This window comes from Mytilus trossulus, chromosome 8, assembly GCF_036588685.1.
Source record: "Mytilus trossulus isolate FHL-02 chromosome 8, PNRI_Mtr1.1.1.hap1, whole genome shotgun sequence".
In the NCBI taxonomy this organism is placed as follows: domain Eukaryota; kingdom Metazoa; phylum Mollusca; class Bivalvia; order Mytilida; family Mytilidae; genus Mytilus; species Mytilus trossulus.
This window is the reverse complement of record NC_086380.1, coordinates 51,270,534-51,298,199: the sequence shown is the minus strand read 5'-3', so window position 1 is coordinate 51,298,199 and position 27,666 is coordinate 51,270,534. Positions and strand designations below refer to the sequence as shown.

The 27,666-nt window shown below is 30.7% G+C and overlaps 1 protein-coding gene across 1 annotated transcript in view; it reads left to right on the top strand.

Annotated features, from left to right (window-relative positions):
* The window catches only part of LOC134727744 (adhesion G protein-coupled receptor L3-like), a 32,398-nt gene extending 10,722 nt beyond the window's left edge, over positions 1-21,676 (top strand). The window contains exons 15-20 of the mRNA XM_063592131.1: positions 992-1,077; positions 6,756-6,882; positions 8,397-8,438; positions 9,286-9,360; positions 10,225-10,258; positions 21,426-21,676. Of these exons, the coding sequence (XP_063448201.1) occupies positions 992-1,077; positions 6,756-6,882; positions 8,397-8,438; positions 9,286-9,360; positions 10,225-10,258; positions 21,426-21,514 (453 nt within the window). The 3' untranslated portion in view covers positions 21,515-21,676. The remainder of the gene's footprint in view (positions 1-991; positions 1,078-6,755; positions 6,883-8,396; positions 8,439-9,285; positions 9,361-10,224; positions 10,259-21,425) is intronic.
* Positions 21,677-27,666: the final 5,990 nt, after the last annotated feature.

Below are 27,666 nucleotides of genomic sequence, written 5' to 3'. Positions count from 1 at the left end.
CAACACTTCGGACAATAACTCAAAAACACTTTCACCAATGTCCATGAAACTTAAGTGAATTGTTCATATCTATTGACGTAAGCTCCCTTTCGTTTTTTTTTAATTTCAGATTTTAAGTTTTGGATTTATTTGGCTTTATTCATAAAAACATGGAGATTTTCAACACTTCGGACAATAACTCAAAAAGGCTTTCACCAATGTCCATGACACTTTGGTGAACTGTTAATATCTATTGATGTAAGCTCCCTTTCAATTTTTATAAATTTCAGATTTTAAGTTTTCGATTTATGGGGCTTTATACATAAAAAAGGGGGATTTTTAACACTTCGGACAATAACTCAAAAAGGCTTTCACCAATGTCCATGAAACTTTGGTGAATTGTTTATATCTATTGATGTAAGCTCCCTTTCAATTTTTATGAATTTCAGATTTTACATTTCCTTGTCATGAATTTTTATGCTTAAAAAGGGGGGATTTTCCAATTTTGGGACAATAACTAACACTTTCACAAAATTTTATGCAACTTTTTTGTGCATTTTTATTTATTATTTGGGGGGGGGGGGGGTGTATTTGACAGGGCCCACACTATTTCTAGTTGATCATATAAACTCATTTAAAGCACAAAAGACAAGTTAAAAGAGCAACGGGCGTATCATGCGCTAAAGCGCAGCCCTTTATTGTATCAGGCTATTCCTTTCTGATTAGATATATTCAAATTCGTCATATCATTGATAGCTAAAATCATTGTGCTACAAAGAGTAGATGTTTACAGCGATAATCACATGAAAATAGAAGACATTTCGTCTAGCAGCTTCACATTTGATTTTCCACCTAAAATCGAAGAAAGTAATAACTAACATATGAGACGATCGAAATCAAACTAATTTTTTTTTCTCACTCTGTTGAAGCTTGGTGTAAGACGAATGATGTGTGTAGTTGTTATTAATGTTATAAGTCTTATTATAAATCATATCTGTTTTACTATTTGTAGATGAATATAGGAACTATTATAATAGTTTTAAGAGCTGTGTATTCTAGAAAGGGTATTCAGAATGAAACATTGAAGAAAAAAGCCAGGTTTGTATTTTTCAAATGCAAGTGAGTTAGAAGCAATATTTTCTGTAACTACTAAACATAAGAAGATAAATATATGGTACTCCAAAACTAATTGAACACCGAAGCATGTGGTTAGATACCAATAATCTATCTGCTGTAACTTTCATTTAGTATTTTTTTCTTTATATTATATGTTTTTCTAGAACTTTATCAAACTAAGAGAGGATGTCAAATCTTTAATATTGTTTGTTGTATCAATTCGCAACCTGTCATGATTAGGGATATTTCAATTATTAAACATTTGACTTTGAAGACAATATAACTGCCTCTTTATGTTTTTGGCAACATATTGTGGCTGTATCACTATCATTTTCGTCAAGCTGCTTTAAATCCTCATTCAGGTTTATGGAGATGTATGTACCTTATTTTTTGTACAGCTATCTAACTGTTGATATGTCTTTTATCATTTTATGAACATGTGCTAGTGTATTTGATGAACAAAATCATAACTTAAGATAATCGAATACTCATTTCTTCAATCAATAATATCAGATTATTACATGGCATTTTTCATATCGCATGTATTATCAGCTCAGGTAATATCAGTCCTCGGTCAATATCAGCCCTCGAGCCATGCGGCTTCTGGGCTGATATTGACCGAGGGCTGATAATACATGCGATATGAAAAATGACATGTTTTGATCTTTTTATCATATGCTTCAATAATGGAGAAAAATAACAGATTCATTTATTATACTTTAGTATGTTTTCTCTATATAAAAAGTAATGAAATAGTTGTGCTATTTCATTCCACAGAACCATTTGCCAGTCAATAGTTTCAAAGACTATTGCCTCGGTTAATATTTCCATAATCATCTTTCCCGTACTTTTTCATGCTTATTTTACATTGGACGATAATGATGTCATTGACTACTCTGCTTGGTTACGTATGATTTACAACGTAAAACTCACCTTTATATTGTAAACGGTAGAATCTGTTTGTGTTGATTGTAATTTCTCTTACAAGAAGCAATTATAAAAGAGAAAGAAAATCTTCAATGAAATGTGTTTTCAAAGATCTAAAATATAGTACCTTATTCATAATATGGGTTCGCTCTCCGTATTTAAGTGAATTGAATTTGCGTTTGAATTGTCGTAATTTAGCTAGAGTTTATTATAAGCACGGAAAGTTTAACACAAGTATTTCTAAATTGATTGAAATTAATGAAATATTTTTAAATACAAAACGAATTGTAAATAAGTATAGTTCATCATGTGCATGTATGAAAAATATGTGACATTTTTCTTTTCTTTCAGATGATATATATACACTTTTAAAAAAATAGTTATTTGATATACAAGAACACTTAAAGGCTGTTTTGTTCAGTATAATAAAACACCTAATAACTGGTTCTACGGGTAATAGCAAGTTTGTTGTCCCTTCGCATATCAACTATTGCTCTCGGCTTTGCCTCGAGCAATAGTTGGTATCTTAGGGACAACAAACTTGCTATTACCCTCACACCCAGTCAATAGGTGTATAATATTGATTCTTTTACGTGGTTCTAAAATAGAACTTCAAAGAGTGAAAAGTTTACGGATGTCGGACCCCAAATTTAGTACATTCGATATGAAATCTTTCTTCCGTATACATCGTACCCAAACAGAAGGGAAAAACATCTAAATATGTACAAACCGACAAAAAAAAGTTATTCAACAATATTCATAATGAACACTGTTTCGAAAAGTCAAATTCTTAAAGTAATTTTCTAAATTGTGTTTGAAACTTTTTAAAAAGCTTTTATTTATTAATTTGTTTGTTTGTTTTTTTTTTGTTTTTTTTTTTAAATTGTTTTACATAATATACTTTCCAGTATCTAAATAATTGTTTTGTAAAGTAATGTTTCCCACTGAAAACGTAGCATTGAGGTGTATTTTCCGGAATTTGCCGAGTATCACCGGAATGCCACGTGATAACGTTACGGAAAGGCATGAGATAACAATCGAAGCATGTGATAAACTTTTCATATCAGCCCGCTAATAGTGCGGTGACTGAAGGCAGACTTTTTCGAATTTAATCTCCCCACCGAACACACACCTATATAACATATCGTTGGAAAGAGGAAATCGTGATCTATAATAATATGCCTGTCGTCAGGACCTGATATGGTCACATATTTTACAATTGAGGTCAAAGGTCATATGTACAAATCTGTGAAAATTTAGGAGGGTTTCAATTTTGACATTTTTTTCTATTTCTAAACTGTACCTAAATACAAATGATACTGTTTTGGCTTTGGTAGTGTTTATTTTTATACATACACCTAAATCATTTAGATTTTATTATCAAAAAAAATACTAAAACGACGTTTAATAAACAAAACTTCAAAAATCAAGTTTTCAACTTATAAAATGTTTTGAGCACCTTAACCTTATGAAAAAAATCGATTTCAGGTAAAAAATTAAGTGTCATGCAAGACAATACTTTAAAATTATTTTTTAAACTATCATATTGGGTGAGGTATGAAACCAAAGCAATAGAACCCTACAGTCAAATATGACTTCAAATTGAATTTGCGGATACTTCAGGTTTTTTATAGACTACTCATTGCTTTTGGGTTTTTTTTCACAATGATTACTGCTTCCATAGTATTATCTGTTGTTACATGTATTTTACTCTAATTAGTATCTATTACATTATAGTTTTTGTACCTATATTCCCCCTTTTGGCCCTTGCAGCGTACCAGAAACTTCAAAAGTATTCCATATGAGAAAAAGAAATGTGATATGATTGCAACTGAGCCAACTCTTCAAATGAGACATAAATTAACAATTATAGGTCCCGTACGGGCTTCAAAAATGAGTAAAAGTTATACTGCATAGTCTTCAATTCCCGAAATGAATAATGTAAAACAAACGAAAATTCTAACGGCCTGATTAAAGTTCAAAATAGATAAGAAACAAACAAATATTATATATAGAAACAAACGACAAACACTGCATTACCGTCTCGTGACTTGAAACAGACACATACAGAATGTGGCGGGGTTTAACTGTTTTACGGGCGCGCCAACACTCCCCTAACCTGGGGGCTGGGACCGTGTGTACCAGTGCAACAAGCTACCAAATCAACCTTTATATCAATCTTTTTCATTGTCATCAGCCGTCACAAGACATTTTTTAATATTTCTATACATTTTACTCATGACCACAGGTCCGCACTTGAAAGGTTCTGCTCAAAGCAAACACATTATTTTGAGTTTTTCTTTACAACGTATTGTAGGAAGTCCGAAGACATTTGTTCCTAAAAAAAACCACCAGCCTCAAACCAATTCTTTCAATTCATCCAAGATTGAACAGATATCTAAAAGGGGGGTTTAGGAAGGTGTGATGACAACCATATGCTTGTCTGCAAATTAAAGATGCTGGGGAAACATTATACGAGACATACACACTATCTTGAATTCGCTCAATTTCATTTTTGGCAACACATTAGATAACGTCGCACTTCAGTTTAAGAAGCATAAAATCCATTGGCATTCAAAGTTTGAACAGGGTGTTTTGAACTTAACTCATGGTACATTTGTCAAGCCAATTTTAAATGAAAAGGAGTAAAAAGAAAATGGCCACACAAACGATTGACTCAACAATTGATTAGCATTTATGCAATTTTTCTGGTGCCATTTCCTGAGAAAAGTCTTGGCTGTATGCAGTTTTATCGAGTAATCGTAAAATGAGTTGCAATAAATACGAAGGCATTGACTGAATGGAAGAAGGAAGAAACAATTCATCCGAAGTTGGGTATTCTTCTGTAGAGTTTCGATGTCTTTTCTAAATTTACTTGCAGCGGAATGAAATATCTGTCCGTTATTTGTATCTATTACAGTTGAAATTGCGATTTTGAGGTCAGTTTTCAATTGACTAACAACTGATATGGCATCTCAAACAGTTATTTTGCTACTGACTATATTATGTTATATTTGCCTTGAACTTGTTGAAGTTGTTTGACAGCTGTATTTCTATAGAAATCAATGAGTTTCGACTGCATTTTATAAGTAGAATATTTTATATTAGAATCAGCCGGAAGGAAAGATCTATGATATTTATCAAGTAACGGAATAACCATTAAATTATTATCAATAGCCAAAATAAAATTAGTAAAAGCAGTATCGTGATCTGCGATATCTGCTTCCATGGGTTTGGATTTTCTTGTCTTTTTTTCAGCTATTTATTTGCAATGCAAACAAAAAGACAGAGTGCTTGAAGTTTAAAAGATGGACGGGAAACTATTTCAACTTTAACTTTGTCTGACACGGATAAAACATTCTTAATACGCTCACCTGATTCAAACTTGAGTAGTTTTTGATCTTTTGAAAATGTTTTATTCCAACAAAATAAAAGCGCTCCAGTTAAACGACTGCTTTCTAGAACGCCTACAAATACCCGAAACTAAGGGACAACTGATAATTGTATGTAGTCATTGAATATCAGAGATAAGAAGCTTCTTTGCTCTAAAAAGGGGAACACATATGTTTACTAGTGTAACTTTTGTAGCACGAACGATGATAATCTGCCTTCACGGAGTTCTTCAAATTAACATGTTCACCTCATCCAATCTTTTATCCAATGCAGATACAAAAATCGACTTCTCTATACTGGTAAATTAACTCAAAATTTCAGTCGATTTTTTTTTTGGGGGGAGAGGCATATTATTTTAGCACTGCATAAAATTTAACGAATTTTGTCTTTTCTTTGGACTTAATGGAGCAAGTTGCAACGGACTTGACATATCACGGAATATTTACTGAAACTATCCGTCAATTATTTTGATTTTACAATAACACTTTTTTTAATGTTTTATAAGAAAAAATCATAGAATATAAACATATACAAACAACGTATGTGGCATATATCAGTGCACTTTGATAAAGATGTGTGTATATGATAGCGAAAAAGGTAGTAATTTCATATATCAGTTGAGAGCAAGTTATTGCCTAATACACAAAATGTGACGGAAGGCAAGTGATTGAGTTCCGTGTTGAAATTAAAGTTTTTTACTCATTCTTTTTCCATTGATTTCTTAAGGTTTTTTTCATATTTTGGTTACGAAATTCTGATCACTTATTAGTTTTATGAAATACTATATGCTTAAAATATAATGGGATAATCTTTATTACTATTATGAAGAAGAAACTAAAGTTTGTGTCCAAATTTGCAATTAAAATTACCACAATTGTAAACAGTCAAACTTCGCAAATTTTATAGATTAGAAGAAAATAAAGTACTGAATAGAATATTTTGACATATAAATATAGCTTCAGGAAAAACTATTTCAATTAAATGTAGACAAACAGACACAATTGTTCATTTTGAAAAAGGGGGGTTGAAACTCTCCAATATACTTCTAGTCATTAAAACGACTTTTTTGAAAAATGTGACCGTACGACATTCTGACGACAGGGCAAAAACGAAAGAAGACATATTTGTCTTTAAGTTAAGACCATTTTTAGCCGTGTGTTATTTGGGGAGATTAAACTCGCGATCTAGACGACTTTTTACACTTCTGTCACCGCACTATAAGCACCAATTCGAAAAATATGGAATTTACGTTTAATTTAATGCTATTATCATACAGTACGAATCATATGTTATTTAGTCTTAGTATATGATAAGTTACAATACATTTTTTTTTATGTTAGACATGGTATTAAATGTATGGTGACACTATTACCAGTGTTAGGACTATCATGGTTATTTGGAATTCTGGCATTTAATGACGATACGATCATCTTTCAATATCTATTTGGTATAACCACTTCCTGTCAGGTACATATTAATATAATTACATAAGATGTATGTTTCATTATAATACGTTATTCTGATTGGCTAACTGCACATCACTTGTTATTCCTTAAGCAATTGCATTACACAACAAAACTTATCATTCATGATAACAAGAGGTCCCACAGAAAAGTGCACATGTGTAATAAATAAAAAAATGATAAAATACGTATTTACATGATTCTAGCTAAAAAATGTAAATTCAAGTATTGAATGCTTCTTTTTGTAAAAGCATTGACCGTGTGCACATTTTTAGAATGAAGCGCCTCCGCGCTTCATACAAAATGTACTTCGATCAACGCTTTTACACCCCCAATGAAGTTACAAGAAGAAGCATTCAATACTTAAATAAAAAGTAAAAGCACAAAAATACTGAACTCTGAGGAAAAATTCAAAAAGGAAAGTTCCTTATCAAATGGCAAACATCAGAAGCTCAAACACATCAAACGAAAGGATAATAAATGTCATATTCCTGACTTGGTTATACAGGTATTTTCTTATGTAGAAAATGGTGGATTAAATATTATAAAATATAACCAATATCAGTTACAATATTTGTAATATATGTATCGTAATGTGATATTATGCACTTAATAACTGGCCTTAATGACATTAGCAAAATTATTGTCCGCGAAGTCAGCAACTGTATCCCGAATAGCCAGTTAAAACGTGATTTATCAACAGAAAGAAACTTTTATATTTCGTGACCATATATGACATTTTTATACACCAGCTTTTACAAGTTAACTGTTTCAAATGAAGTACTTTAGTTTTTTATGTGAAGTGGACGTAAAACTTACGCAAAGCTATTTTCTTTAATGTCGTCGATACAACTTGACTCCACACATTGCAAATTTCAGTATAAACCCTCATTTGACAAACTCGGGTAACACGTCAATTTAAACTACACAGTTAGTACGAAAATATGTTTGCTTCCAGAAAATAACTCATATAATGTAAACTATTTTTGAAACTATTAACATGATTAACTGAATAGTAGTACTCAACCAATTTTGCAGAACTATTACATTTGTTTGTCTATAATTGGATTAAGGAATACATACTGAGGTATGATAATGACATATAGAAAAGTCTTAAGACAACTTCTTGGAATTTTGGATCCTCAATGCTCTTCAACGTTGTACTTGTTTGGCTTTATAAATATTGTGATATGAGCGTTACTGATGCGTCTTATGTAGACGAAACGCGCGTCTGGCGTACTAAATTATAATCCTGGTGCCTTTGATAACTATTAAGATGTATTTTACGCAAATCAATAATTGTTGGTATTTGGTGTTGAAATATGATGAACGTTGGTCTCTTCGTTTCAGGTCGTCCAAAGAAAGCATCCAAAACTTTTTTCCACATCTACAAAAACAACTTTGATTTTATATTAAGTATTTTGCTTATCACCATAGTTCCTAATTTAGAGATGCATTATCAACAGTAAGCATTCGGTTAATCATTGTTTTACTCATTGTCTTTATACTCTTTTGCAGGGATTATTTGTATTTATTTTTCATACAGTTTTAAGTAAAAAGGTAGGTTAAGTATTATGTAATGTATTGTAAAATGGGTCAGCATTTTGATATTAGTACTTACCTTTGTATCAAAATGTGCAAGACGTGCATGATTTTAAAACAGAAAATTATACTAGTATGTTGAGTTGACCAAACTTAATTGAACAAAATATCTGACAAGGGATGCAAACCAGTAACAAATATGAAAGTCTAGAACTGAGTAAAAGAGAATATCTGATGCATCATATGTACAATAATATGTTGTTGAAATGTATAAATATAAACCTACAAATCACAGTTTAATCTAACGAATTCTCTGCAAAAAGAAAGACAACTTTTTTTACCTTACGTTTACTGTCCACTTCATTTGAACTTTTGTGGATAGTTGTCTTATTGACACTCATACTACACCGCCGTTTTCTTATATCATTTGCCAATCGTCTGTTATTACCTTCGTTGAATATTTTTGTCACAAATTTACAAACTGAAAATGAAGTGTAAGAAAATACATTTTTAGTAATACTTTAATAACAATATTGCAATATTGTATTACGAAAACATTATTTATAAAGTTTATAGAGTTTACTTTAACATTGGTCTGTGATATGCTCCGAAATACTCAAGCTTCTTCTACAAATTTCATACTAGTCGCCATTACAGCAAGACCATTTAAATACTAACAATCAATCAATCACCTTCGCTAATAGAAATTTAAGTTGTAGGATCAAAATAATTTATAAATTATGCAATTTCCAAGGATTTTGATTTATCATTAATAAACAGTATATGCTTATATATTACTTACCTCGAATTGCATCGATTTTAAAGTTATATTCGTTATAATTGATAAATATTATTTCGATTTTAGGTACAAGAAGGATTTAGAAAAACAATGCACAGACGCAGAGCAAAATCTATGTCTAACTTCAGCAGCAAACCAAAGGTTTGTTTTAACTTTACTATCGAATATTGTTATACCAATCTCAATTATTCCTAACGTAGAAATATAATTATTGCTTAAACCATGATTTATGTTCAAATGATTACTTCAATCGACTTGACTGAATTTTTGTTTTGTCTAATGAGAATCAAATTTGATTCATGTGTTCAAATATAAAATATATGCGGTAGTATGAACTTGTCTTATCAATATTGGTCAGAACAACACATTTTCTGAGGCAAAACTTTTAAGGGACACTTCAGACCAAAGTTCAAAGTAATCATTAGATTCAGATTAACCTATAGCGCAAATACTGACAACCAAACATGAGATGAAATTAGTTTTAGGCTGTTGCAAGTTTTTTTTTCAGTGCAATTATCTTTCAAGATACAGAACTTAATAAATCTCAATTTATCGGTTTCAGAATTTGTCTGATGAAAAAGTGAAGACAAAAGATAAAAACGGTCAAAATAGATTATAAACCCAATTAAAAAGTTCATGACATTCACGCGATGGGTGCCTCATGTGTAGTAGGATTTGCGTATTCCAATGAACCTGCAATCACCAAAGGTTTTTTTCGGGATTCGTGTTGCTTTATTTCTGGTTAACCTTGAAGTGTTTGTGGAGTTTTATTTTCGTTTGTAACCAGTTGCCTAATTTGTAAGCCTCACGACTGGTTTAAATTTTTGAAAAAAATGTGTAGAGTGTTCATATTTCTTTGAATGGTTTTTATACTGTAGCTAGTCGTTTCTTCGGTTAATTTTTAATCACATACTGCTAATATTGATTTCTTCCTCTCGTGAAATTTTTGTAATATCCCTGCGGTATATTTTATAGATGTTATTAGAATTATATGTCTTTTTGTAGTCTTCTGGTACAAATGACAGATTTGATTCAAAAGGTAGGTCAATATTTTTATTTTTTCTTCTGTATTTTGGTATTCTATTTATATATGCGCTGAATACAAATACTTTCCTTCAATGGTAAGACAATTTAATACCATTATTTGAACTTGTATATCGCTAATGAATTAATTTGAATAACTTTTGCTTTGATGTGTGTATTTTTTTTAAATGGCATTATATGTAGTTACAATATTATAGCAATACTACATTTACATGTGACTTCTTTTCTCCAGTTTGTACTTGTTTATTTGATAGTGAGTATTTCAGTCTACATATTTTTATTGAAAAAAAAATAATAGGTGCTACCCGCTTATGAATATCATTATGAGAGCCATCAAACTTAACTTACAGTTTAACTGTAATATAAAGGTCCTAGGCATCATACTTTGGAATAATTTTACATCGATTCAATTAATTATCATACCGCCGTGTTTTTATACGATTGCATTAAAAAATGTATGATTATGTTAAATGTGCAAAAAACGTAGAATACAATCACCTTTGGACAACAAAAAATAAGTTTTTTATTATTAATATAGATGCTGTTAATTTGTATTGGCTTTATTGTATAATTTTTAATGTTGTCTTGTTTTTTGATTTGTGATTTTCTGTGAAGAACCGATATCAAGTTTGTATATTCAAATTTGAGCCTATACAGTTCACATTAAATTCATAAAACCAATGTGAGTTAACAGATCATATCATATATACAGGAGCTATACTGAAGTAGATAAATTGCATTGTCCTTGTATACGGTGTTCGTGCTTTGTAAAGTGGTTGCTGCACATATTTATATGGTATTTAAAGATGATTTTTTTTCACTGGCTAAACAGAATATTGGTTAATAATTTGTTCAATTGACAGCTTTTATGAAAAAAAACACAGAACACCTATCTGGATCTGAAATAAGTTTATTCTAACACAAAACAATATGTAACACACACGGTGATTATTGATTAATCTTTTGTCGATAGCAGAGAGCAAAATGCAACTAGTGCTTTGTTGTCATCACACATGTTGTGAATGAAAACATTGAAAGGATTTAATTCATTTATCTTAATTTTGTTTTATTTTAAGCAAAATATTCACGTATTTTGAATTTGAGAGTGGGGTATATAGATTTTACAAAAATGTATGATTTGTTTTTTTAAGAAACCTTCCAACATGATTTAAAATTTACGTGATTTGATAGATAATCACATAAAAAAATCATGAATAATCATTAAAACCAATGCAATGTGCATTTATTTTCCATGATTATAAAAATTAATGGTACTCGTACTTTATTATTATATAAGGTAAACCTGGAAGGCAAGTATATTATACTCAAGATAAAACAATGGTGACTCAATCGAGGAAGCAGAGTTATTTTTAATTATAAGAGAGAAGACGTTATTAAAGTCAAAATATATTTTATTGGCGAAGTAAGATCATGGCTTCTGTCGGATACCAACCCACAAACAAAGGGTCTTTGGGCAACCGAAAATTAGATGCAAATAAAATTGATAAATAAAATTCAAAATTCAAATAAAAACTAAAATGAAATGAAATTTTGAAATAATGGGAATGCTGAATTGAACACTGGCAACATATGTCCAAAATCAACATGAGAAACTACGTTTGAGGTGGAAATGAAGATTACATGGATTAATGTTCTAAATTAAATAATAATACAGTGATAAATCAAGTTCATCGGTACTGGTGCAGCCTATAAAGTCCGATGAACTCTGCTAAAATACTGCCATAACATTATTCATCTGTACACTATGACTGTTTATCCGTTATCACTCGTCAGATGGACGTCGTACTGTGGTTTAATTGTGTTTATAGACTGGCGAAGAGTTGTAAATCCAGAAACCGTGACAGGAGTTCTATGTTTGGGTAAGAGACAAGCAGACATCTGTAAAATAAGACATAAAACAGCAGTTTCGCAAAACTAAAAGAGGAGGGATGTGTGGGTTTACATTAATTATGCGTACAATAAACTCAACAATCTGACCTTAGATATATTCAGTTACTTCCTAGCAGACCGTGCATTCAGAATATTGTGAGGAGTGCTATAGCTGTTCAAATTGATATGCCGTGTAATCGAATTAAGACATGCGCGTTACATTGACCTGTGCATGAACTGTCGCAAATCTTGCTTTCCTCTGATAACGCGATTTAACGGTCAAGCCCTTTAAATCGAATTATAAGAGAGAAGACGTTTTAAAGGCAAAATATATTTTATTGGCGAAGTAAGATCATGGCTTCTGTCGGTTACCAATTCACAAACAAAGGGTCTTTGGGCGACCGAAAATTAGATGCAAATAGAATAGATAAATAACATTCAAAATTCAAATAAAAACTAAAATGAAATGAAATTTTGAAATAATGGGGTGCTGAATTGAACACTGGCAACATATGTCCAAAATCAACATGAGAAACTACGTTTGAGGTGGAAATGAAGATTACATGGATTAATGTTCTAAATTAAATAATAATACAGTGATAAATCAAGTTCATCGGTACTGGTGCAGCCTATAAAGTCCGCCACTAAACAAGTTCAAAAACATTCATTTCATAAAGAATGTTTTGGAACTTGTTACCGCCAACCAGTACCATACATTGAGAGTCGAGATAACAGATAACTCTTATTATAATATTCTGTAATAACAAGAATCTGACCGCAGTAACTACTATCTAACAGATTCCCGAAGCCAATGACCTACTTCGCCGTTTGATGGACAATAAATGGATGCACATTGATAATAGAATAACTGGATAATAGATAAGTGAAAATTGATAATAGCATAACTGAAATTGTAACATGTATAAAATAAGATAACTTTAAATATCTGACAAATAAACTATTCCTTCTCACAGTAGTTTGGTACAATCACTTATTTGGATTCTTGTTCTTGTATTGCAATCTTGGTATTATTGGAACCAAGCAAATTTAACTAAGGTAACAAATCTTGGAGAAAATCAATATCGCTTATAAGTTAAGTCCCATCGTAAAGAACGCTTTGTCCGATGTCATGTCCATTTGAGTGGATTACTTAATATTGTGGGGTCCTTCGCGAATGAGCATACGATTAGTTTATCTCTTTACTTAAAGTGCCTCATAACACTTTGACCTTGCTAACAAATTGTGATACGAAAATGTATAAGAGAACACAACCATAAGTAACTACAAACTTCCGAGCAGGAACGAAGTCATTTTGGTGATTGAAAAACCCACTATCCAAGCACGCTTTTGAAAACATGAAAGATCTTAAATTGACAATCAATCAATAATCAGCTCCAGATTGGTAATTTACAATATAGAAAAATAATTAAAATTGATATGATAACAGATGAAGATATTTGACTTGCGAGCTGTTATGTAGGTAATCAGATATATGGTTAATACCTTTTATATTACAAATGACTGAATTCTACTTTTACCATCAGGAAATATAAAAACTAGAAAATCTGACATGAATGACAATGAGGCAACTATTCGCCTAAAACTTAATGGCGTGGGCGTAAACAGCTATAGGCCATCGTACAGCGTTCAAAATTGAACATAGTCCTTACAGTATAATAGCAATAAAAGTCCCCGGCAATAATTCAAACAAGAAAACGAGGCCATATTTAAGTATACATCAATTCAAACGTAAAACAAGTATAATAGACTGCGACAAACAACAAGTTTGTGAGAACTAAGCCCTCCCGTAACCGGGGACAGTGGTTAACAACGCAACGTAAAACAAAGTTGAAGTAAATTTGACTCATCAGATCGACACAAAATACAATACACATCTAACAAATAGACTTAAGACATTAAGTACCCACCTAAGAGTACTCGCAATTACTGAAAGCTAGTTCAAAGCCAATTAAAACTAGTAAATGAATCATGTTTCCAAGACAAAAACGTTTTCAACTGAGGTGCAGATAAGACCCCCAAAAAGTTGACTCTAAAATAGCCAATGGAATATTTGCAGTCTTCAGGGCGCTCATCAATAAGGTATTAAAACTGGTATAGTGTAACATTTTGTTTTTGTTTTTTGTTTTGTTTGTGTTTTTGTTTTATTTAATATCATGCGTATGGCGTTCGACAACAATTATTATCCCAAATCATTTATGACTGCTTACGAAAACGAATATTCTCTAATATACGAATATACATAAAATTCAATGTATAACTGTTCACAGTATTTAACCCAATTGCGTTGTTTCTTTTTTAGATAACAAAATCGAACTTTTAGCAGTTTTATAGTCTGAGATATACGCTACTATTAAATCTAAACCACAAAAGCAATAAAATCAATTCACAACCTAACTTTTTTGAACTTTTCTTGACCTCTGTAATGATATAAATAAGATTTAAGAAAACCATTAACCCAGACAATTAACTCGCTTAGGTTGTAAATTTATATCACCAATTTTCAGACGATAATTTTATCAAAGATCTACACATCTGGTAATAAAGTTTGTAAACGTAACTTGCGTAATAGTGTTTACTTTTTCTTCTCTATTCGTTATAAATGTTAATTAAAAGATTATATTTTTTTTTGTTTTTTTGTTTTTTTTGACAAAACAACTAAACTAAAATGCTATAATATAAATTTAAAGAGATATGGTATGAATGTAAGCAATTATATGCAACATTACGGCCTTCAACAATGAGAAAGTCCCACACCGTATAGTCTGCTATTAGAGGCCCCAGCATGAAAAATATAAAACAATTCAATTGAGAAAACTAACGGCCTAATTTATAACAAAACAGTTTACGAAAAACAAATATAACAGACATAAACCAACGATGCCTTTTTTCAAGTATAGTAGTAAAACTATCTTGCCTTGCTGATCAATTTTCTAAAACTTGAGACTAATGGAAACATTGTTATCTGTAAAACTAATATCATTTGAACTTTAAAGTTGATAATGCGCAAGTGGATTGATAGCTACTAGTTCCACTCATATGAAAAATCCAATTAAGCTAGTTAAAACAAACCCCGAAAAAACATTAAAGAATCGTTACTTGAACGGCAAACAGATGGCATTAATATTTTCAGCTTATGTAAATATTTGATAGTTATAGCAATCTTGAAAATCAACCTTTGATTATCTTGGCCATTACATGTAGCATTTTATTTTTCTGGGCACGATTAAAACGTGCGCAAAAAAGCTATGTGAGTAATGACGGTTTATCCTAGTGCAAGAGCCATAGTTTTGATCACATTATTTATACATAATACGGACAGGGTATGAATGATTTGTTGTGATCATGGTACATGAATAATAGCCATAGATCTAAATCAACTGGTCCCCAATTACAAGACTGTGAAATTGCTTTTTTTTACCGAAACAGCTCGTTTCCAACTTATGACCTGAACCCTGCTAGCTCCAAGTCTTATTTGCTTATATACTGGATGAGCTTTCTTGCCTAATTTAAATTGGTTGTTGAATAAATATCTAATATAAAAATGTACCGTGGATGAATTTTTATATAGCTGCGAGATATCATTTTTTTTTTATCTTTTATTTTTTTAAATTTATATATAAATAGTGCAGAACTAGTTTCTGAAATTAGTGAAATGGTTCTCTCTTTTATAAAGATGACAGATGAAAATAAAACAAATTAAGGTATACTTGTAGTGAGAATGATATAATTAGAATAATTGTAAAAAATCGTTCGTGATATGTATACATACTAAAAATGCTTTGAATATAAGATTACTAGCGGGACTATACCTTCTCAGTGTAATTATAAAATAAATCGATGTTGAAATGTTTTCTAATCAGGATGAGATATATAGATAAGAAACCAATTATAAATAAATCAATCTTATTCTTATTCTTATTCGTGGCATGGTCTTTCATAGTAAAAGCAATGCGGATCTATATAGTATTCGCCGTTTAGAATCGTTTTCTTTGTAATGCTCGAAGTGTTACTACTCAAATCATTGTTAAAGCTAAAAATTTCATGTACTGAATAAGCTACATTAAAATTAAAGAATAAAAGATGTACCTGTTTTATTGATGTATTTAGATAAAGCATACTGCCACTTCTCTGACTGACATACACATAGATGGTCCTGCTGATGAATGAAATAATCCTGCATAACAAATTTTCAGTTTCTGTTTCAGATGCGTAATATAAATCCTTTTCAAATAATTTGTGGGCCCTCGTATTGTGATTTCGAGTACACATACATGACATAGTTACCCAGTCTTTTCCTGACTCTTGACTCGTGACTCGTCAATGGGTACTTTTGGCTATTTTGACATCACAGGTGGCTAAAGCAGTTTTCTTTACACCAATTATGACACCTCTTTCAACGTATTTTCTACTCAGGCACCATTAACCTTCCAATAAATGTCATTATGAACAAATATAATTAAATAATATACATTTTATACACTAAATAAATATCAAAATGTGTGCAATGCATTTTATATATTAACCGAAAAAAAACCCAATCGGTTATACAGACATTACTACGAAATAGGAATGAATATTATTTGAAATAAATATTAATATATATCAGAGACATATTGTATTATATGTCTCTGTACATATGCAACGTTATTTGGCTGACCGAAAAACAATCGGTTATAAAGACATCACTGTAGCTGCCATATCAAAAGTTTTATCAACTAATTTCTTTTAACGGAGGCTCAACTTTGAAATATAATTTACGATTTACTGCTGTCCTAAACACGCTAAAGAACAATAAATGGTACCATAATTAATTGCATTTGATGGTGTTAATGTCTCACAAGGCAACCCCATTATTAAATAATAGTAAACGTACCTGATAATGGAATAGAAATACCTGGAATCTAGTTTTCATTATTTAATACCTCGATAAAGATACAAAAATATTAATGTTACTGGAATTAAAAACTATGTGAAACAAACATTTATTATATAATCCAACATAAATTAAAATAAATTCGCTCGTATTATAATAACTTTAGTCAAGGATACTTTATATAAATCCTTGCTTTAGTAAATTGTCCACTAATGTAAAAGTTATAAAATTGAATGTGACCGATTGAATTAATCAATCAATAATCTGTTGAAATTGAAAAATTAATAAGAGAAGTATTTACATTAATTATGCGTACAATAATATCAACAATCTGACCTTAGATATATTCAGTTACTTATTCAGAATATTGTGAGGAATGCTAGAGCTGTTAAAATTGATATGCCGTGTAATCGAATTAAGACATGCGCGTTACATTGATCTGTGCATGAACTGTCGAAAGACTTGCCTTCCTCTGATAACGCGATTTAACGGTCAAGCCCTTTAAATCGAAATGTATATACAAATATGCAGTTTATATTATGATCATAATTCCATCTGCTTTATATGTTACTGTTTATTTCAAATGTATGCTTTCCTTTCACAACCCCAACAAACCATAACTTTTATGAATCAGCGATTAACTTGTTTTTTTTACACTCTAATGTGCAATGTATAAATTGATTTTCAAAATTATTACTTATTCAAAGTGAAAAAAAGTATAATTAAAAATTTAACACTTTATAATTTAATTTTGGATGTAACACGTCTTCTGATTGACTGACGTTATTTTGTTATCAGCCCATATATATAATTTAGTTATGTGACCGTGACGTAATCAACGTTTTTTCATTGTTTTCTACGGTTTAAAATGGAATTTAGAATTAAATTATAAGAAATGACTAATATTTTTTCTGTCTATACAAAATAACATAAAAAATGTGGTGCAAACTGTACAATAACCCGCTACGCGCGTTATTCAGTGTGCACCAAATTCTTTTAGGTTATTTCTTCATAGACAGAAAAAATATTACAGTCATTCCTTAAATAAATTTACATTTATACAATAAAATAGTAAATAAAAATATATTAAACGATAATACACTAATACAACATTTAACAAACGGGTTTATACATACGATTTTTTTCCTTCTAAAACGCATGTTGAAATATGTTATTGTCAATTCGTACATCTTGCTTTATTCATGGACATGAAAAAAATAAACTATTATAATATTGTAAAAACACCAGGCTTTTCTTTTTGAACGCCAGATACGTGATTCGTCTACTAAAAAAATCAGAGACTCTAGAATAAATTAAGGTTAAAAGCCCAAAATAAAAAACGAAGTAGATTGTCAACACTTATAATTGATATTATGACTAATTAAAAATAAAGGAGTTTGGATCAATTAATTCTTAATTGATTATTAATAAATATTTAGCGGATTGTTTTCCGAGAACACAGATATTTCGTAGTACATTTCTTATAGGCAAAAACATAAGAAGAAAAGGGTTATTGACATGATGTTTCATTTTTGCATTTTTGTATTTGATTTTCCAAAACATTAATCTTAATACAACATTTTTAGACACGATTCTTTGTTTTCTGTTTTTTTTTTCACGTCCCTTTTTATGGTGTGCACGCTGTTTATTTTCAAATTCGTTCAAAATGTTTAGATTTTGTCAAAGTCTTATGAAAACTAAACGAGCCAAATTAATTTTAGTGAATGTGTTGGGTACCACCTTAAATGTCAGTTAATGTTATCTGTGTATTACTGGTAAATGAATAAGTCACGTATTTTGTTGTCAAAAATTACTTCAATAGTTTTGTACTTTCTAAATAGATGCAACGACTAGATTAGGAAATTCGATTGTATCTGGACAAAACGTAATAACATGTAATAAAAATGTATCGTATACGAATTTTACGCCGATGTTCGTTTTTAGAGAGAAACAAATTCAGATACAATCCATATAACCGGATTGATTCTTTGAACGAACAAATTATGAAAGATTGTAAGATCTTTTAATATTGTATCGAGGCTTACATTGATTTTGCTTTAAATAAATAAAAACATTTATACTTTAAACATTGATGAACGACTGTTAAATCACAGTAGTTTGGTCATTAAGTTCGCATACCATAAGTTAATATTTCTTAAGTATCAGGTCCATGCAGGTCAACAAGTGTTTTGTGATATTAACTAAAAACTGGATGCAATTAAACAGATATTTAACTCTTGATTTATTAATACTTTTACCAATAAAAACAAAAATCTTTAAATGAACTTAGGATTTATCATACATGCTGGTTAACTACAATAAAGTATAGCTTGCATCAATTATTTCGATTCTGAATAGGACAATTAAGGTAATTTCTATATCCGATAAGTATAAGTGTGAAAGCGTTTGTGTAGGCTCTTCCATGAACCTCCCGTTTTTTTGTTTGTAAAGAAGTAAACGGATGGCACTGTGATTTTTCAGAGGGAGGAGTTTGAACAGGCAGTATGAACGGTTCTCGTATCTAGGTCAAATATGTCAATTTCGGAATGCAACACATTACAGTCAAAATAAATGGATTAGTAACATCATGTGCACCATTTCAGAGTTTGAAAGTGTTTTAAAGTTAAGGAAATATATTAAGTGCATGATAATTTGACAAAATTCATTATTCTGAAGAAGTCAATATACGCATGTGCAAACAAATGTTATTGGATTTAGAGTATGGGTTTGTTCACAAAGCGAAAGAAGCACGTCATATAAGAATTGTATATATAATCTAAAGAACTTTAACACAAAAACAGCTATTAATAAAAATCATTATTAATTTAAACAGAACATTCTGAAATAAATTAATAAAAGGCTATGATTTTAAACAAACAAAACAATGTAAAGTTGACTATTTGAATTGTTATAGAACAATGTTTTCTTGTTGCATTCTCTTTAATATACATAAACATTGCACAACTCGTACTATGGTATGTGTAATGAAGTTGCGTTCATTAGTGTAACCTTGCATTATTATATAAGCTTTTTGTACATGATTTACTACTGACATATGGCTTTTTGAAAACTTTTAAAGTTCGTTTAGGGCTTTTATTCTGTAAATGTACTGCTTTCTTGATAATAATGTACAGTTTAAAACTGGAAATGGACATATAAATACTCGGGAATGTTATAATAGAAAGGATTAAAGCCCGATAAAGGAATTACTGCAGGTAAAACTTCTTTCTTAAAATGGGCTTTTAATCTAAATTACTTAAATGTCTGATAAATACCACCGACATAACTTTGTTGATGGAATTTTTATGAACCTATTAAGGGTTGTTTTTTTCAGATTTTGTTTGTACTTGAGCAGTAGTGACCAACACATATTATGTTAATGAAGCCGCTCGGACATGTTGACCCTGTTTTCGAAATATCCTTTTTTTCCGTGTTTTTTTTTTATTATTATATAATGTTAAACAAGCAGTTCGGTTATTTTGATTTTCCTATTTTCACCATACTGCGTCTTTTCTCTTGTTGTACTTTGAATAATAGTAATATTCGCATTATCGAGATTTTAAAGAACAAAAAATATTGTCATTTGAGATAGTCTCTCAAATTGGTTTTAACTGTCTATTTCCAAAGCATTGCATACGCCATAAAACAGTTAAATCAATATCAAATATTTTGTCCTTCTCATGTAAACATTGATCTACTGATAGATTTGTAAGATTATATGTTATTAGTTAAATGATATATATGTGACAGTAAATCGACTGCTATGAACTTTGCATGGCTTTGCCATTAAATGCAACCAACGTATGTATAACGGTATTCTATAATTAACATCAATCATAGTCTTTGAACTTTCATTTTTAACATATTTATATAAAAACGAAATGATTTGAATGCTTGAATGTGGAGCAGGATCTTCATACCCTTCCGGAGCACCTGAGATCACCCCCAGTTTTTGGTGGGGTTCGTGTTGCTTAGTCTTAAGTTGTGTCTTTTGTACTATTATTTGTCTTTTTGTCTTTTTATTTTTGGCCATGACGCTGTCAGTTTATTTTCGATCTATGAGTTTGACTTTCCCTCTGGTATCTTTCGTCTTTCTTTTTATTGTGTATATGATTTACAAACATGAAATTTTCGTCTTGTTGATATCAGAGATAATTTGTAATCTAATGTTTTATTCCGAAATAGATAGTTTCGCGTTTAAACAAGGGTCTATTGAATAATTTGTCTAAATACTTTCAATCATATTAATTTTATCAATAATAATTTAAGATAAATGACTCGACATAGATTGTTGCTCCTTCAGTACCGGTACTAGACTTAGGTTCCCTTCACTTGAAATTTCACCATTCTGTATAATAACACTTTTTTTTAATTGCAGATAGTAACACTGATTCTACAATCTTAAAGGATATGAAGAAGGAGACGCCAAAGAAATATGAAATAAGGGCTTTCCTAAATAAATCGTAAGCGTTCGAAGTAGCCAAAGACTAAAACTGTCTTCATAGTTATAACTGTTAATCAAATATATCGACTTTCTGTAAGCAAAGTCAGAGATAAGTTTGACCAACGTAGTATGGAAGTGATTCTAGATAATATATTGTAAACCAACTTATATTTGTATGTTTGCAATTTTCGCGAGTAGACAAATAAAACGAACGTAAATCGTCTTGTACATGTAAAACTTTGATCTTCAATTATACACAGACGATACAAAAATTTTGAAAATAAATCTCCGCTAAGTCCTGTAAAGAGGGCTGCACTCGAAATAAAGTATTCGCAGAAACAAGTTGGTTTACAGTATTTACAAATTTAAAAAAAACACGTTTGTCTCATCGCTGTTAGAATACTTTGTTATACCATTATATGTATCATTAATATTGTCATTATTGCATAGTGTGTACCATTTATTTCTTTCAATAACACATGTATTAGACTTAGTGATATTTTCATATTGTATTTAAACATGACATTGAATGTAGAGTACGTTTGTCTCTATGTTGTTATATTTTATTTGTATCGTCTAGATGCTATCTTTATGACGTAAAACCGATGTTTCCTTTATTTCACACATTCACAAGCACCAAATAAAACATTGAGTCTTAGCATAGCCAAGGCGAGTAAAAGTAGCGCAACAGTTGAAGAGCGTTTAAAATAAAAACGTTTGACCTTCGATGAATACTCTTTTATTTCAATCCGATCATGTCCGCAAAGCCACATAAATGTACTAATGTAGCCAGTTGATATCTGATTCTATAATGTGGTCATTTTTATAAATTTCCGGTTTACAAAACATTGAATTTTTCGAAAAACTAAGGATTTTCTTATCCAAGGCATAGATTACCTTAGCCATATTTGGCATAACTTTTTGGAATTTTGGATCCTCAATGCTCTTCAACTTTTTACTCGTTTGGCTTTATAAATATTTTGATATGAGCGTCACTGATGAGTCTTATGTAGACGAAACGCGCGTCTGGCGTACTAAATTATAATCCTGGTACCTTTGATAACTATCTATACCGTCGAATGAGATTATAATGGTCTATAAATAAAGGCAACAGTAGTATACCGCTGTTCGAGATTCATAAATCGATTGAGAAAACAAAATCCGGGTTTCAAACTAAACCTGAGGGAAACACATCAAATATAAGAGAAGAACTATGACACAACTGAAACACAACACTAAAATGTAACACACAAAGAAATTAACTATAATATTAATATAACAATGACCATAAATAAATATGTATATTTTTTTTAACTATATATAGATACGATACAAACACTAAAGGCACATTTTCACATAGATAAGTAAAACATAGTTCTGTGTAATATTCCAGTACCTATGATGAGTTTATTATCTGCTTAAGGGGGCTCCTGGGTATAAATCAAATTTTTTTTCTAATATAGGATTTTGCTATGTTTTTCTCTAAATAAACTTTATCCTATACCTAATAGAAAAATAAAATAAAAATATGGGGTCACCGTTCATTTAAGCTCACAATCTGCCATCGAAAAAAGCATGCATTTTTGTTAAGGTACCTTTTTTTGTGTTGAACTAATAGGAGAAAAAAAGGTAAAATCGAAATAAAAAAAGAAACTAATATTATAAGAAATTGCTTAAATTTTACAATTGTTTAGTTTAATTGCAGCTTATTTGAAAGAAATGATAAAAAATATAGGTCACCGATGAGTTTAAAAGATATTTCAATTTTAATGCCAAAAAAATGGCATTTTTAAAAAAAGGGAGATAATTTGGAGCTTTTTCAATGATATACAAATTTTAAAAATCATTTTGGGCTAAAGCGCCTTGATTTTTTGGGTTGTTTTTTATACCTTATCATAATGTTACCACTAATTATGTAATGAATAAAATTTGTTATGAAAAAAAAATGTTTAGATATTTGCTGATTTTTTTTGTACCCACGAGCCTCCTTAATATAATACACACACAGAAAATATCATACATTTACCTACATTAATTTCTTTGTGTTTAACAACTTCTAACACACTAGTGTATTTTAGTAGTTAGACTTTGGCGCCTATTTTAATCTAAACGTGATACCATTTTGCATAGTGTGTAGTTTTTCATCACAGGACCGATATTTGACCACCAGGCTCTTAATATTGTACGTCAGACGTGCGTTTCGTCTCCAAAAATTATTCCAGTGACGCTCGATTAAAACAATTTAAAAGGCCAAAATAAAGAAAGAAGTAGATAATCCACACCAATAACTTATGTTATGAATAATTAATAAAATTAACGGTACTAATTTTCTTGCACCAGATGCGCATTTCGACAATACATGTCTCTTCAGTGATGCTCGTGGCCAAAATATTTGAAATCAAAAGCTTATATAAAAGATGAAGAGCTATAATCCAAAAGGTCCAAAAAGTATAGCCAAATCCATAAAAGGAATCAGAGCTTTGCATGAGGGAGATACATTCCTTAATTTATAATAATTTTTAATATTTCATAACAGCAAATTTTAATAACACAAAAATCCGTATTTTCATGCCAGTACCGAAGTACTGGCTACTGGGCTGGTGATACCCTCGGGGACTAATAGTCCACCAGCAGAGGCATCGACCCAGTGGTAGTAATAAAATTAACGGTACTAATTTTCTTGCACCAGATGCGCATTTCGACAATACATGTCTCTAAAATGTAAGTGAATAGATTAATTTAATTTTGATAAATATAATTAATTTAGAGGAAATTAACATTGAACTATATAAAGCGATCAAGTATATATATATTGACCGTCGGAGTTTTCTGTTTATGAGGGAAACATATCTGCTTTTTAAAAGTCTTTTTCTAATTTCGTATTTTAAGATTAGCTGAAACTGATGTAAATAATCTACTTATACATGCGTTCACCAGAAATATATATGATAACTAGATATAGGAAGATGTGGTATGAGTGCCAATGACAGAATTAATCATTAGAGTGACAATTAATAAAAGTAAACCATTATTAGTGTTTCCTGCAGCTTTTAAAAAGGGCAGGGTAATTGTTAGCTCAGAGGGCACATTAAGCGCGATGGACAACAATTTTAGGGCACTTACTTAACATAAACAGGCAGTTTCTATAAAATGGATTCATTTAAAACATACTAGTTTAGTACTATAAAAAGGACATTTACATCTGTAATCACTCATTAAATCAAATTGTTAAACTAGAAAAAGTGTTTAAAACATATATATATGAAATATTTAAAACAATAAACATAATTAAAAAAAAAATCAGTTCTTTAAAACTGTTTAAAAACAAGAAAAAACTATGTCATATATATAAAAATATTGCTTTGGTCATATCAATTGTCATTGACAAATCCTCCTTTTTTCCCCTAAAAACAGGTTGACACATTCATGATATCCAGGGTCATTTTTAGTAACCAAAATTTATTAAATTACAAAAAAAAAATAACTTTACAAATTAACTGTTCCCCTCTACACCCTTTTCCAAATTAAATTAATATAGATACACCAAGTTTTACTACTTTCATAGCACTACCATATCAGCTGTTTATTTTGAATGTCTATAAATAGCCAGACATAGTTGTCTGTTACTTTGGTGTTTTCCCCAAGTATTTTTCCCGCCTAAAATGATCATGTGACATGTTTGTAAACAAAAGAAAACATTTGATCAAGGAATTCATTTATTTTCTGGATTATTCTGCTTTTTATAATTTAGTTTGGATTTTTATTCATTTCATTTAAGGTACAGTCAAGCATTTGTATTTAAAAAATAGTTTGCAAAGAATTTTTACTTTTCATTTTTTTGACAAATGTCTCATGATCGCCGTTCATTGGCTTGTTCAACCATGCAAACAATGTAAATTATGTAAATTAGAAATCTATCAGCTGTCAAAAGAATTGATCAAAGCATCACATCGATGTTTTATCATTAATCTTCTAGGCAAAAACGATGTTTCTGGGACTTGGGGGATACAATCAAGACGCGTGATTAGTATCTGTATTTACTATTGGCGTCCTAGTGAACTTTTGTTTTGAAGGGAAATAACTTGAGCGGTATTCATAAAATATGTCTTTCAGTACCGGTTTTTAATTACGACGATAAAGGCATGGCGTCAGGACTTTCGACAAAATTAGGGCAGGGCGCCAATTTTTTTCCCCAAAAAGGGCAGGGCGTCGAGAAATCGCGGCACGGCGCCATTACACGCCAAAACCACCTGTAGGAAACAATAATTATAGGTCAGGGAGGGTACGTCACTGATGAGTCTTATATCGACGAAACGTGCGTCTGGCGTATTGAATTATAATCCTGATACCTTTGATTATATTTTAGAAATATATTTGCATATGCATAATTAAATGGGTTAAATCCTACGGTCTCCGTCACAATGGCCTGTTTATATGTTTTTTTTTCAAAGTAACATATAGTATTTCTAGCTTTTTTATTTTTATTTTCTTTATCCTCCTTTTTTTTTAAGTTACCTCGTATCATGTCACCTTGGACCATTCTAGACTTTAGTGATGTTTAAATTTCTTTTATCCCTCTGAGTATGTAAAGTTTTTTTTTATTCTGTAATCTTTCTGAGTATGTTAAGTTTTGTTTTATTTCTGTAATCTTTCTGAGTATGTTAAGTCTTTATTATTTCTGTAATCTTTCTGAGTATGTTAAGTCTTTTATCCTGTTAGTTGTTTTGTTGCCGATGCTGTACATTCTCAATCACGTCGGTATATTTTATTTCATATACATCTCATACTGAGCTTGCAATCTCTAAATTTATGTGTTCTTTCAATTGTCTTGTATAGTGATACAGCAGTATTTGCATTTGAATTTGCTTTCTTCACTTTTTCGATGATATGTTTTTCGAAATTAAGTTCAGAGTCAATGATTTCTTTTTGTAGTATTGTATATGTTAGTATATACTTTGAATCTGTGTCAGATTCGGGTTTACCTATGTGCATATGTTTGCACTTGTCGGGGTGACATTTAATAGCTAGGTATATATCACTCCATTGCGATAGTTTATTTAAGTCACTTTGTAATTGAATTGTATACTCTTTTTGGCTAATTGTGTTTAAGAATTAGTATCATCTGTGCAAAGAGGTATACGTCGTAATCGACCAGATTTGGTAAGTCATTTATAAAAATTACAAAAAGGAGAGACATCATCACAGATCATTGGGCTTTACCCGAAGTTACTTTTGACCTAACGTGAAGTATCCTGTCACTTAGAAAACTGTCGATGCATTTAAGAACTGAGATTCTGTGCCATATGCTCTAATTTCTGCATTTATGTTTTGTATGGAACAGTATCGAATACTTTCATATAGTCCATGTAGTTAACGTCGATATATGTCCCAATATCAAGGACTTCAATGACGCCAAGTTGTGCATTTTTCATCTATATGGAACAATACTGGTCCTAATTGATTGGTTGGAAATCATGTATAATGGTGCTGATATTGTTTCAATTAACTCTTTGAGTGTTCTGGGATGTATGCTTTCTGGTCCCGGAGATTTATCAACCCTTAGTCTCTTAAGTATCTTAATTATGTCTTCCTATTTCTTCCTATTCCTGTGTTTTCTCTTATATTTGAGTGTGAATTCACATTACTATAAGACGTGTCACGGCACTTTTCTATCCCAAATTCATGTATTTGGTTTTGATGTTATAATTGTTATTCTCATCGGATTTTGTCTTATGCTTAGTCCGTTTCTGTGTGTGTTACATTTTAATGTTGTGTCGTTGTTCTCCTCTTATATTTAATGCGTTTCCCTCAGTATAGTTTGTTACTACAATTTTGTTTGTTGTCCACAGATTTACGAGTTTTGAACAGCGGTATACTACTGTTGCCTTTATTTATACATCTTGTATAGCATTTTAATTTTAGTGTCTCTCTTTTTTTAGGCATGTATCTCTCCTCCTGATTCTTTTGTAAATACGCTGTTAAAGAATGTTGCTTAAATTGTCTATGTCGTAATCAGTCTTTTTAGATGTTTCTTCGTTTTGGTCAGTAAACTGTTATACTACTAGCTAGTATTCCTGATCTTGTTTTAGGCTTAAACCATGTATTTTCAAAATGCTTTTTGGTTCCATTTTAGCATTTGTTGACAGTTTCTGTTTCATGTTCCTTTTTCAGTTTA